At 33.4% G+C, this 14,613-nt stretch overlaps 1 protein-coding gene across 2 annotated transcripts in view; it reads right to left on the reverse strand.

The window, feature by feature from the left end:
- The window catches only part of LOC308497159 (UDP-glucuronosyltransferase 2A1), a 56,290-nt gene that overhangs the window by 17,002 nt on the left and 24,675 nt on the right, over positions 1 to 14,613 (reverse strand). Inside the window, exon 1 of one of the 2 annotated variants that reach the window (XM_081047486.1) lies at positions 6,213 to 6,951. The exons of the other annotated variant lie outside the window; for it this stretch is intronic. Within the exon in view, the coding sequence (XP_080903612.1) occupies positions 6,213 to 6,936 (724 nt within the window). The 5' untranslated portion in view covers positions 6,937 to 6,951. Of the gene's footprint in view, positions 1 to 6,212; positions 6,952 to 14,613 lie in introns of those variants that run through there. 2 annotated transcript variants of the gene reach the window in all.

The raw sequence follows: 14,613 nt of genomic DNA on the forward strand, positions 1-14,613 counted from the left end.
CAAGCAGCAGATCAAAGAAGAAATCAAAAGATGTCTTGAGACAAATGAGAATGAGAACACGACGACCCAAAATCTATGGGATGCTGCGAAAGCAGTCCTAAGAGGGAAGTTCATAGCACTGCAGGCCTACCTAAAGAAACAAGAAACATCACTAATTGACAGTTTATCTTCACACTTAAGGGATCTGGAAAAAGAACAGCAAAATAAGCCCAAAGGGAGCACAAGGAAGGAGATAATAAGGATCAGAGCAGAAATAAATGAAATAGAAACCAGAAAAACAATACAAAAGATCAATGAATCCAAGAGCTGGTTCTTAGAGAAGATAAACAAAATTGACAAACCTTTAGCCAGACTCATTAAAAAAGGGAGAGAGAGGACCCAAATTAATAAAATCAGAAATGAAAGAGGAGAAGTGACAACAGACACCACAGAAATACAAAAAATTTTAAGAAATTACTATGAGCAACTATATGCCAACAAATTTGACAATCTGGAAAAAATGGACAATTTCCTAGAGGCGCACAACCTTCCAAGGCTAACTCAAGAAGAAACAGAAAGCCTGAACAGTCAGATTACCACCAGGGAAATTGAATCAGTAATCAATAATTTCCCAACAAACAAAAGCCCTGGACCAGATGGCTTTACAGGTGAATTTTTCAAAACATTCAAAAAAGAATTATCACCTATTCTCCTCAAGCTCTTCCAAAAAATCCAGAAGGAAGGAAGATTCCCAAACACTTTTTACGAAGCCACTATCACCCCGATCCCAAAAGCAGACAAAGACACCACAAAAAAAGAAAACTACAGGCCGATATCTCTAATGAACATAGATGCAAAAATTCTCAACAAAATATTAGCAAACAGAATTCAGCAATACATTAAAAAGATCATACACCAAGATCAAGTGGGATTCATCCCTGGTATGCAGGGGTGGTTCAACATCTGCAAATCAATTAATGTGATACACCACATTAACAAAATGAAAAATAAAAATCACATGATCATATCAATAGATGCAGAAAAAGCATTTGATAAAATACAGCAACCTTTTATGATAAAAACCCTTAAGAAAGTGGGAATAGAGGGATCATATCTTAACATAATAAAGGCCATATATGACAAACCCACAGCTAACATCATACTCAATGGGGAAAAGCTAAAACCATTCCCCCTAAGATCAGGAACAAGACAAGGTTGCCCACTTTCTCCACTTTTATTCAACATAGTGCTGGAAGTTCTAGCCACAGCAATCAGACAAGAGAAAGAAATAAAAGGCATCCAAATTGGTAAGGAGGAAGTAAAATTATCACTATATGCAGATGATATGATACTATATAGAGAGAACCCTAAAGACTCCACCAAGAAACTATTAGAACTGATAGATGAATTTAGTAAAGTAGCAGGATATAAAATTAATATTCGGAAATCAGTTGCATTCGTATATACCAATGATAAAATATCAGAAGGAGAAATTAAACAAACAATTCCATTTACAATTGCTCCAAAGACTATAAAATATCTGGGAATAAATCTAACCAAAGATGTAAAAGATCTGTACTCAGAAAATTATACGACACTGAAGAAAGAAATGAAAGAAGACATAAATAGATGGAAACACATTCCATGTTCATGGATAGGGAGAATTAATATAGTTAAAATGTCCATACTGCCTAAGGCAATATACATATTCAATGCAATTCCTATCAAACTACCAACGACGTTTTTCACAGAAATAGAGCATATAATCCTGAAATTTATATGGGACCATAAAAGACCCCGGATAGCCTCAGCAATCTTGAGAAATAAGAACAAAGTGGGAGGTATAATGATACCTGATTTCAAACTATACTACAAGGCTACAGTAATCAAAACAGCATGGTACTGGCATAAAAATAGACACATAGATCAATGGAACAGAATAGAGAGTCCAGAAGTAAATCCATGCCTATCTGCCAATCTAATCTACGACAATGGAAGCAAGAATGTATGATGGGGTAAAGACAGTCTGTTCAATAAGTGCTGTTGGGAAACCTGGACAGACACATGCAAGAAAATGAAGCTGGACCACCTCCTCACACCATATACAAAAATAAATTCAAAATGGCTTAAAGACTTAAATGTAAGATCTGAAACCATAAAATATCTTGAAGAAAATATAGGAAGAAACTTCATGGACATTACCCGGAGTAAGATTTTCACTGATATATCCCCTCGCGCGAGGGAAGTAAGAGAAAAAATAAACATGTGGGATTACATCAAACTAAAAAGTTTTTTCACAGCAAAGGAAACCATCAATAAAACAAAAAGGGATCCTACTGAATGGGAAAAGATATTTGCCAATGATATATCTGATAAGGGATTAATATCACAAATCTATAAAAAACTTACTCAACTCAACTCCAAAAAAACAAACAACCCAATTAAAAAATGGGCAGAGGACTTGAGGAGACATTTTTCTAAAAAGGACATACAGAAGGCAAGCAGACATATGAAGAAATGCTCAACCTCACTAACCATCAGAGAAATGCAAATAAAAACCACAATGAGATACCACCTCACCCCAGTCAAAATGGTATCATCAATAAATCAACAAACAACAAATGCTGGCAGGGGTGTGGAGAAAAGGGAACGCTAGTGCACTGTTGGTGGGATTGCAGATTAGTGCAGCCACTATGGAAAACAGTATGGAGGTATCTCAGGAATCTGAAGATAGAACTACCCTATGATCCAGTAATTCCACTCCTAGGCATCTACCCGGAGAAATCCAACACTCCAATTCAAAAATCTGTATGCACTCCTATGTTTATTGCAGCACTTTACACAATAGCCAAGATATGGAAACAACCGAAATGCCCATCGGTCGATGACTGGATTAAGAAGCTGTGGTACATTTATACAATGGAGTACTATGCAGCCATAAAAAAAAAGAAATCTTATCATTTGCAACAACATGGATGGATCTAGAGAACATTATGTTAAGTGAAATAAGTCAGAAAGAGAAAGACAAGTACCATATGATCTCACTTATATGCGGAATCTAAAGAAAAGAATATGTGTATGAACTAATCAGAAACAGTTTTGGGGACACAAAAAACCGAGAGTTGTTAGATGGGCGGGGGGGAGGGAGTTGGGGATGGGGGGAAGGGTGAAGGGATTGGGGGGCGGCTGGTGACCACAGGATGGCCTCAGGGTTTTTTGAGAATTACTTTGGGGAACTTATTCAATAGTGTTTGGGGATTTTGTTGGGTGTCCGATGGACATGTGTCCTGTTTGGGAGACCACCTCAGGGATGCTGTGGATGCCTGGTCATGGCATTGTACACCAGAAGCTGGACATTAATGAATGCCAGCTATAATTTTATGTGTATAATGTGATGGCTCGGTGTGAGGTCGGGGTGGTGGTGGATAGGGGGAGGGGGGTTCACAGTGTGAGGGATGTAAAAATAAAATAAAAAAAATAAATAAATTAAAAAAAATCTTGCATATATTTTGTTAGATTTATATCTAAGTACTCATTTTTGGAGGTGCTAATATAAATGACATTGTATTTTAATTTCAAATTCCATTCGTTCATTACTAGTATACACGAAAGTGATTGAGTTTTCTATATGAATTGTGTATACTGTCACCTCGCTATAATTGCTTATTAGTTCCAGGAAGGTTTTTGTTTTTTTGTTTGTTTTTTGTTGTTTTTTGTTGTTATCCTTTCAGATTTTCTACATATTTTGCTTAATGATGGATAAATAATCTTAGAAATGTTTTGTTAGGCAATTTCATTGTGCAAACATCATAGAGTATACTTACACAAACCTAGATGTTATAGCCTACTACACACCTAGGCTATATGGTATAGCTTATTGTTTCTAGGCTACAAACCTATTTTTCATGTTACTGTAATGAATAGGTAGTTGCAACAATAGTATTTGTGTATCTAAATTAATCTAAGCATAGAAAAGGCACTGTAATAATACAGGATAAGAGGGTTTTTTTATGGTATGCCTGTATAAGGCTCTTGCTGTGACTGAAACTTGCAGGACTGGGAGTTGCTCTGGGTGAGTCAGTGAGTGAGTGGTGAGTGAATGTGAAGGCCTGGAACATGACTGTCCACTGCTGTTGACTTTATAAGCACTGTACACTTAGGCTATGTTAAATGTATAAAAATGTCTTTTTTAATAATAAATTGACCTTAGCCTACTGTAACTTCTCTTACTTTATAAGTTTTTAAAATATTTTCAGTTTTTTCAATTCTTTTGTAATAACACTTAGCTTAAAACACATTGTACAGCTGTACAAACAAATTTTCTTTACATACTTATTTTATGTTTTTTTAATATTTTAAAAATTTTAAACATGTTTTTAAACAGTGAGTGAGCCACCTGGCTGCAAGCCTGCCTTCAAAGAGGTCTTTCCTCAGTCTTGGACTACCCTGAGCTTTCAGTCTCCTACCTAGATCTCAAAGCTCACACAAAGGTACACTTGACTGTGGATAGATTCTAAATTATTTTTGTTGGGAGGATTACATGAGGGTCACCTTATTTGGTATCTTGCTAACAATTGGTTCTTGATATCTAAAAGGATAACACCCTCTCCTCTGGTAACTCTTCTTCTAGAGTACATTGATTATTCTTAGCTCTTTGCTCTTCTATATTGATTTTGAAACCACATGTAAAATTCTACAAAAAGTGTCAAGTTTTATGACACACATCTATACACAGGTGCTTACTGGCTGTTTAATTATTTGCTGTTAAATCAATGCAGAATAAATTCAAATTATGTATACAGCTAAGGATTTTTTAAATGGGTTTCTTTGAATGTTAATTCAGAGAAACTTGCATCTAATGGAAAATCAGTGTAATGGACTGAACTGTGTTCCTCTACCATTCATATGTTGACATCTGACTGTAGTTAGAGATAGGTCTTTTAAAGAAGTAAATAAGGTTAAGTGAGGTCAGAAGAGTGGGACCTAATTCAAGATGACTGGTTTCCTATAAGAAGTGTATGTGTATATACACAAGAAAGAATATGAGAGGATATAACAAGAAGGTCATTGTCTACAAGCCAGGGAGACAGGCTGCAAGAGAAACCAGCCAGACTACACTGTAGTCTTGGACTTCTAGTTTCCAGAACTGTGAGAAAATGAATTTCTGTTTTTGATGCCACCTAATTTATGGTATTTAGTTATGGCAGCCCTAGAACACTAATATAAACAGGGACTTAAATTAGTTAATATTTCTAATACTCAATATGATATTTTGTTTCTTAGTTCATGTTCCTTAACAATGCTCAAAAATAGTTGGAGTGGCAGCCAGCCTCAGTTGATGGAATCAGATGAGAGTAATATATGTGAAAATTGCAAAGCAAAACCATTTTTTGTTAAGAAGGACAAGCAATGAAAAGTAGACAGAATATATGTAATTCATGAAATAAAAAAGTATGCTATCTTTCGAAACCTCAAAACTCAAATATAAACTCTTTTAGAGTTTTCTATTTAATTGTTCAGGCTTCTGTACAATACTCCCTGAAGCAGTATAAGAATCCTAGGAAACTTTTCAGTATAACTAGCCATCATGATACAGTTCACATAAGACTTATTGAAGTTTCATCGTAAATTTATGAGAGACTAGAATGATAGGTACTCTAGTCCAACAGGAACATGGTATACATTTTGAATGCAATAATCCTTAATTCTCAATATTTGTGGAACAAATCCAGGCAAAGTCAATTGTATTCCAAATTTAACTTCATTGTTAATATAGGTCAGGTTTCAGTTTATTACTGGAATCAGTCAGGGAGAAGGTCTTACTCTTACAAGGAACATTATACTCTTTGTACCAGTAAGAAGTCAAACCTCCTCCACTATGAAAACTCAGTGTATATTCTTATTTGTGGTATCCTGCATCTGACAAAAAAATACAACTTCCATTGGATTGACATTTATTAGTGTGTTTTATATTTTGTTTTGTTTTGATAACAATCTACTGAGTATCAAGGTATCTCACAAAATAGGTGACTGAAAAGAAAGAATATCCATGGCAAGGTATTTCTTGCTTCCCCTCCCCAATTAATATTGATAACAGTTTATTGCTATCATTTGTAAAGTTTTATGTGAAAATGAAAGTTTTGAAGTACATTTCTTTAATTTTCCTAGATGTTTCTTAAATCTCCTAGGTTTCTTTTAGTAACTACTTTGGAACGAAAAGCAGAGTCTCTTACCTAATGCTTCACTGTAAAACTGGTCCCAAAGCTGAATGTCATATTGTTGGAGCCAGAAGTCAAAGAAAATGGAAAGCATTAAGTTTTTTACCCTTTCCAAGAAGGTCATTCTGTCTGTTAGTCCTCCCATGGCAACAGGCACATAGGAAGGCACAGATGGAAGTTGCCCACAGTATTTCTCCATAGTGCCACCCAAAAAGAACCTTAGTGTGTACACAAAAGGGACTTCCAGCAACTCAGCCACCAGCTCTCCACAGGGCATCATAGGGTCTATAACCATTACATTGTAGTTGGTTTCCTGGAGCTTCTTCATGATTGTCTGGTTGTAGACTACACTCTCACACAGAAGTTTGAAATTTCCAGTTACTTGAAGAAGAAAATCTTGCAGTTTTCTTGCTGCCTGCCAGCGCGACAATGTTGGTATGACGTTAGTAGCTAGGTCTAAAAAGCCATTTAGTGTATTTGCAGCAGTCTCTCTGTCTTGAGGCTCAGGGACCACCTCAAAGTTCAGTGAGGAAGGTGTGCTGTAGTCAATGATAAAAGAGTTTGGAGAAACCAGCACAGTCACCTCATGACCCCTTTCTGTGAGTTCCTCCAGGATAATCTTTAGATTGAGCCAGTGGCTCATGTCACAGGGCCACACCAGGACCTTCCCACAGAACCCACAGCCAGTGTAGCAGAGCTGCAGCAGCAGAATTGCTGAAATCCATTTCTCAGATACCATGACAGAGTTCTTTCACACGGTGCTCTGCAGTGGTTGAATATTTGCTGGACATGGAAGTGAAGTGGCAGTTTATACACAGATTAGTTAAAAATTAATTTCTAGAGTTAGTAAGTGATACTTACATGCAGAGAACTTTGTCATTGTTGTAGATTGGGCACAGCACTTGTGCAGGAGGCAATATGAAATATTTAAAGATTTTATAGGAAATGTTTGCAGCATTCCTATAAATGCTGCAAACATTTATAAATGTTTTTTCTATTCTATTCTATTTATAAACATTTATAAATGCTATAAAGGAGTTTGTTTTAAATATGTTCAAATAGAAAATAGTACTTTTTAATTGAAAATTTTTAAATATCATGAAAGAACCCATTTAAGTGGGTCTAGTAAATAATATGGTATAGCTTATGGAACAAGATGATTGATAATTCGGGGAAATATAATAATGTAGGTCTTCTCATAAGGTTGGTTACATGCTAGTATATGGATAAGACGCATACATCACATAATAACAAGAGGAATATCCTAAATATTATACACAGGTATAGTGTTTCAGGACCCCATAAGATGCTGTCACTACAATGTGAGGAAAATTAGACACAGCTTCAGGTTGGGGGCATTTCAGATGAGCCCAGAAGCAAAAGTGACAGAAGGAGTGTTCTGACAATGAATGGAAGAAAAGGAGAACAAGAACAAATATATGGAAATCATGGTCATTTAAGTACATTGTTATCAATGCAGTATGCATAGAGCAGAGGTTAACACATAACAGTGTAGAAAAGGAAAATATTAGTTAAAATAAGATGTTACATAGAAACTTGAGTCTGGGTTCAGTTTTAATCTCCATGAGAAGATGTTTACTCAGATTTTCAAATCAAGTTCAGAATATGGTCATATGTATCCTTTAATAAAACAATTCTGTCCTCTAAATGGGATATGAGTTATATATAGAGAAAAAATGTCTAAGGCATGAGAAAGTTGATATAAACAGAGACATCTCAAAATGGAAATGGAGAGTCATCCCAGAGGAAACGCCTTGCATGTCTTGCTCTTCAAATCCTTTGAAACGTTTGAACTGAGCAAAATAGCCTTTGGATTGAGCCAAACCAACATTGTCTTGTAAACAACTGTTTGTAAAGCGAACAGAAAAGCAGACTTCCTGACCACAAGGACTGATGAATTATGCACATTTTTAATCAGTAACCAGCATGTATATAGCTAAAGAGCAATTTAGCTTATTAACATCAATAGATATTCCTTTCTTTTATTTATGCAATTATTTCTCTCTCCTTTCTCATAAAAACCCCTTTTCTTCACCCCATAATTGGGACATAGTTTGTGTTTGTGCCTGAATCTATGCCACCAGATTGCATTTTTTAAAATCTCCAATAAATGGCTGTTGCTTCTTAGTTTGGCTTTTTATTTTTAGGTTAATGGGTTAAAAATAAATATTAGGAAAGCAAGATTTGATGAGAGTGTCAGAGATAATATAATATTGGTTTGTGAATGGAAAGTACAGAATGAGAATCTATGACCGATGAGAAATGAGAGGTGACCAGTAGTTAAAAAACAAAAGAAGTACTCAGTTTATGTAGTTTGAGCAATGAAAATATGATAATGACTCTAGCAGAATCATGACACGTTAAAGAAGAAGTAGCTATGGAAACATCTTTTGACTTGCAGTGTATGAGTTAATGATTAAACAAGTCTGTGGAAATATTGGTTTGGCCGCGACCACTTAAATCTCTAGGCAGGGGTAAAATTTAGTACTACAGATTTTGTGTCCAATTATCTGTCTATTCAATCCAATCATCCATCTCTAAATCCTTTAATATTTCATACCTTCAATAAGCAATTTTTAGAATTTAGTATGTGCCAGATTCTATACTATACACAGGGCATAAAGAGACAAGATAACAATTCCAATTCAAAATGAGTTCACAGATTATTGCAGAAAAGTCAGTTAAATCAATGCTTATTGCACGGTAGGGATCTTAAGTGGTAAGGATGAATTGAGGAGGGGCTATGCCCATGAAGGAGGTTGCTTGGTGGAGGAAGGAAATGAAGAAATAATACTTTAACTAAGTCTTTATATTTAGCTGGTTGAAAAGTATCGTTTGGAAGTAAAAGAAAATATTAATGTATCTGTGTTCTACGTGTGACATAGTTATATCCAGTGTTATATTATTATAAAATTATATTCATTTCAATAATTTGAAACAGACACATTATTGAAATTTTAAATCCTTTGAGAGTGTTTCCGTTTTAAAAAGAAAACTCAGAGTAGATTTGTTTAGAAGATGCAAAGATGAATCCATGGTCAAGGATTGGAGAGTTATACTGTGTTGAGTAATTAGACTTTGCATAAGTTCTGGTGGTAAGTGGTAGAAAGCAGGGCCAAACAAGAGTCAGAAACAGGAAGATAAGACAGGGCCATAAATCCACTAGAACAAAACTGAGGTAACATTATATATAATCTTAGAGGATGAAAGTCCTTTGATACAGAATAAATAACCCAGAAGTGATAAGAAAAAAAGACTGATAAATTTATCTCCTCACTATGACAAGGTTTATGATACACTATAAACAATTTAAACAAAGCTAAAGAAAGAACAATGATATATAATGTAGCTCAGATATTGACCTCAAAGCATTTCTTATTAGAGAAATATCTCCAAGTTATTTTATTATATGAGAAAACTAAGGTAGAACTCAGGTTATGTAGAAGGATTCTTTTGCATAGTACATTTGGAAGTATAGCATAATTTCATTTATGTCAAATTGAAATATTTAAATTCTGGATGAAATATAAAATTGCCCCCTCCCTTTTTGATTTGTCAAGGCAATAAAAAGTCAGCAGACTCCTTACACTAAGTAAAACCAGGAATTTTGATGTACAGTTTCCACCAAAACTTGAGATGTTTCCTTGAAGAATACACAGTATGTGGCAGAAGTGGGGGAGTAGGAAAGTCTGAAGTTTTGCCCAAGATGCCCCACCCCACAATACTTTCATGTAATGCCAGACTCCCAAGATCTGTCCTCACTTGTTCAAATGAATTCCTTTATACAGAAGTTTTACAGCAAGAAAAATTGCTGGTTTTCACTTGGCAATATTTCCTTGGAATTCTTAACACAGTCAGCCTTCATATGGATTTTCAGTTCAAACTATAAAAGCTTCTTCATAGAAACTTTGATCCTAGCTTCAAAGGCTTCCCACAGATAAAATTCCAAGGTAAATAAGCAGCTCCCTTTTACAAGGCTTCATCACTGAGAACCCACAAAAGCAAGAGACCAAAAATAATAAGACAATGACTTGAAATATTATTACGTAATGTAAAATATAAACTTATTTTATACAACATGTTTAAGGGTATGAAAGAGAAACCTGAAAATATGAGGATGAAGCAAGAGATTAAAATAGTTGTGAAAATTTGCTAAAGATCCAAAGAGAATGTCTAGAAATTAAAAATTCTAGTAAACTAATGTAAAACTCAGTGGATAGATTAATGAGTAGATTAGACACAGCTGTAGAAATAAACGGTGACTGAAACGGAAATCTGAAGATATTGTTTAGAATTAAGTTTTGAATAAACAAAATATGCAGGAGGAAATATAGAATGGTTAAGAGACCTGGAGAGTAGACTAAGTTGTCTGAACCTAGTTCATTTTGCCTTTGTTACCTCTTCTCTCAACTCTTTCCACTCTTTAAAGTTTGCTCCTTTTTTACAAACCAGACTGCACAACTAAGCCCTACATTTATGTTATTTTAACCCAATCTTCTAATTACTTTTAATTTTTTTAACAATCATTTTTGACATAAAAATGTTGCAAATGAAGTATAGAGATTTCTGTATACCCTGCAGACATTATTACTGTGGTGTTTGCATAAAGTTTTTATTTCATTATTCCTTTTGCAGTTGTTTATTAGAATTTTACTGCAAAGCGTTGCAAAAATATGTGCAAAAATATGATTAGTATGATTTGCATAGTCTCATGATACCTGTCTTTAAGATACATATTAATTACAAAGATACAATAGGGAGATTCCTGGCAGACACCATCTTAACTAAATTATCAAAATAATTGTTATTAGTAATAACCTATCTAATTATGTACCTCCGGATGAGCCATACTGTGAAGGACGCAAGATCGCTTCTCTAGTATTCTTACCAAAAATGCATATTCTCATTCTAATCATGAGAAAATATCAGTAAAACCCAAATTGAAGAATATTCCAAAAAATAACTAACCAGTATTCTTCATAAATGCAAGACAAAGGAATATTAGGAACTGTCACAAATTGGAGGAGAGTAATGAGACTGGGCAAGTAAATGCAAGGGGAGAAACTGGATTGCATATTAGGAAAAATAGAAGGACATTAGCAGGATATTTGACAATGTTTTAATAAGAATTCCTCGTTTTGATAATTTTGTTATGATTATGTAAAATGTTAATATTAAAAACTAGGTCAATTTAAAAATGTTCATTTTTCTTCTGTATTTATTAATTGGAATTTAAGGAATTGCCTGTTTATTCAATTTATTACCTTATATCAGTATAACTCATAAATTTATTTTATTTTATACATTCTATTAAATTATAATTATTTTATTGTTCAAACGGTCACGGATTTTGGGAACATTTTTATGTATTGGTTTCTATGCCTTTTTGATATGGTCCCCTCATTTTTAAGTACTTTTTACTTTTTTGATTCTATAAGATGTTCAAGATCTATTATTTTATTATTTATTATCTATTATTTTCACTGCCCCAACCTTTAAATTAAATATCTCTCCAAAGAATACTGGTTAATTATGTTAGAGAATGGCATTTAAAAATCAAGATGAGTATGCTAAGTGTGTTCGTTGCCACGGGGTTTAGTCTTATTCAGTGGACAAAGCTGGTAAATATACTTGCACATACTAATACTCATATAAATGCATATTCACAGTATTTCTATCTAGCTTTCTCTGTTTCTTCTAAGTTTTTTCTTCAACATTGAGAAACACGTCTCCTAACAACACCATACATTTACTTATTTGGTGACTCTTAGTAAACACATGAGATAGAATTGCTAGCCCCTAGACCTGTAAAAACTAAATTTGCAAACTAGACTACAGTATTTGCCTTATAAATATGTCTCAATAGAATTGAGACAACAGTTAAATACCTTTTTAACAACAACAAAAACAACAAATATTACATGCATATGATTTTATAGGTGTATTTTAGCAAAATTCCAAGTAATCTTTCTTCCTTCCATAGGCTATGAAAAAGAGAATGGAACAGAGGGCGAGAGATAGGAAGGGAGGGAGGAAAAGAAGGAGAGAGAGAGAGAGAGAGAGAGAGAGAGAGAGAGAGAGAGAGAGAGAGAGAGAGACTCACTTCATTCACTCCCAAAAAGCACTACAAGCTTATGAGAAAAGGACTGAAGGAGAAACATATTTAAGATCCGTAATCACTCATGAATACAAAGGCAAGTATCTCCTTCAAAATATGAGCAAAATGGATTCAATGATGAACAAGAAAACATAAAATATGAGTATTGCATTAAGATTAGTTCAAGGGTAGAAGGAGGGCTTCATAGAAAACATTTAATGTCATATACAATATTAGCAGTTTAAAATAAAAGGAGAAAAAATTGTTAATATCATTAATGGATTAAAAAGCATTTGGCATAATCTTCCATTTTCAACAAAATAATTTTTTACAAATTTGAGAAGAAAACTTCTTAGAACTAATATGAATGGTTATATATTTAACATCATTTTAAATGAAAGAAAAAATTAAAAACATTCCCTTTAAACTCAAACATGAGAAAGACCTAGACTACCCACTTCTATTTAATATTAAATGGAAAGTCTCAGTAAGCACTATATATATATATGTATATATATATATATATATATATATATATATATATATATACACATATATATATACACACACACACACACACAAACACACACACACATATATACATATATATTAATACCTAGGAATTAAAAAGAATATAAGATGGCCATAACTTTCAAATAATAAAATTGATTATATTGAAATGGAAAGAAACCTATAGCCAAATTACAGCTCTGTACTGAGGGAGACAACTTTCAGTTTTTATATACCCACACATATATAAAAAATAAATTACATAATATTATTATATAGAGATATGTTTAATATATATATTTTTCAAATTTGAACATATTTACACATAAATATTGTGTATGCATATACATATTGACATATATAATATACATGTCATAATACATATACATATTATACATATGTAATGTTTTATAAGTTGAATATAATATATAGTACATATAGTATTATATACCATTTTATATATATATATATATATATATATATATATAGATGTTCAACTTTAAAAAACATCATCAATGTCAGCATAGACACACACATGTATATAATATTGATGATTTTGGAATCAGAAGACCTTAAGAAAAATAAGTAAACCATAGTGTAGCAAAACAAAGTTTGATTCATAATTGCAATGTAAAATATTTTCCCCATACCCTGAATCTTGAACATGCAAGTACAGTAGATATTCCAAATACAGCATGGAAACTTTCATTTTAATTTATTTTCCAGATTTAAATGAGACTTCTCATAGATATTGAGGATTATATAAAATTAAATTCATAGCTCAAATCCAGTCTAAAGAGTTGCAGCTATTTTTGGAGACATTTGTTGTTCTTTTTGTTTTAAAGAGGATTTACCAATAGTAATAGCTCCATCTATACTTGGTCATTTTTCCAGTATTTTTTCTTCTATATATCTGAGGCAACTTGAGTGGGATCACATGTTTCAAGACCCTTACACAGTTTTCTTCTTCCCAGGTGTGCTTTGGGTCGTCTTTAGTCCCCATAATTCTCCATCCCCACTCCCTCTGTGTTACAGTTTTATCATGACTATGCCAAAGCTACATTTTCCATTTTCCAATCCACCACAAGCCATGGTTTACTTGCATCCTTACTATATCATCTTCTACTTTTTGCAACCTTCAATAGAGTTCTGCAGGTTTTATGATATTTACAGTTTTTATTCTAGTTTTCTACAAGCCAGTATTGATCCCCCTCACTCCAAGTAAAAAAATGTTATAAACTGGGAATTATGAAATAAGTATCTGAAAAAAGAAAAAGAGAAATGCAAATAAAACAAGATGGGTTTCCAGTAGTTAAACTGGTTAAAATTAAAACCATTGATTATAAGGACATATGAAAATTGTAAATCTCAAATATTTTATTATGTTAGTACTACAGTATCACTGAGGTACTGAGGACAAAGCCATGAATGCAAAAATATAGCTGCAGAAATCACTGGTGAATTGATACTGCAGCACATACATACATTATATATCAGCTGTACATATATATTAATATATATATATACACAAATGTACGTGCAAAAATTATTACATTGTTGTGTTTACTAAAGAATGCATGACTGACAGAGTTAATAATATTACCTAAATTCTATTAATAACTGGTATCTGCTCTCTGTATGGGATGTCTCCACTTTTTAGATATAGATTAACATTGACATAGTTTCTACTGTTCCCTTTTGAAAGAATATAATGGAACTTTTTATTTTGAAAAATGAAATCGGTGTTACCAGACTCAGTATTAAGTGATGTCTTTTCTCTTTTCATTG

This window comes from Rhinolophus hipposideros, assembly GCF_964194185.1.
Source record: "Rhinolophus hipposideros genome assembly, chromosome: 1".
NCBI classification, from domain to species: Eukaryota; Metazoa; Chordata; class Mammalia; order Chiroptera; family Rhinolophidae; genus Rhinolophus; species Rhinolophus hipposideros.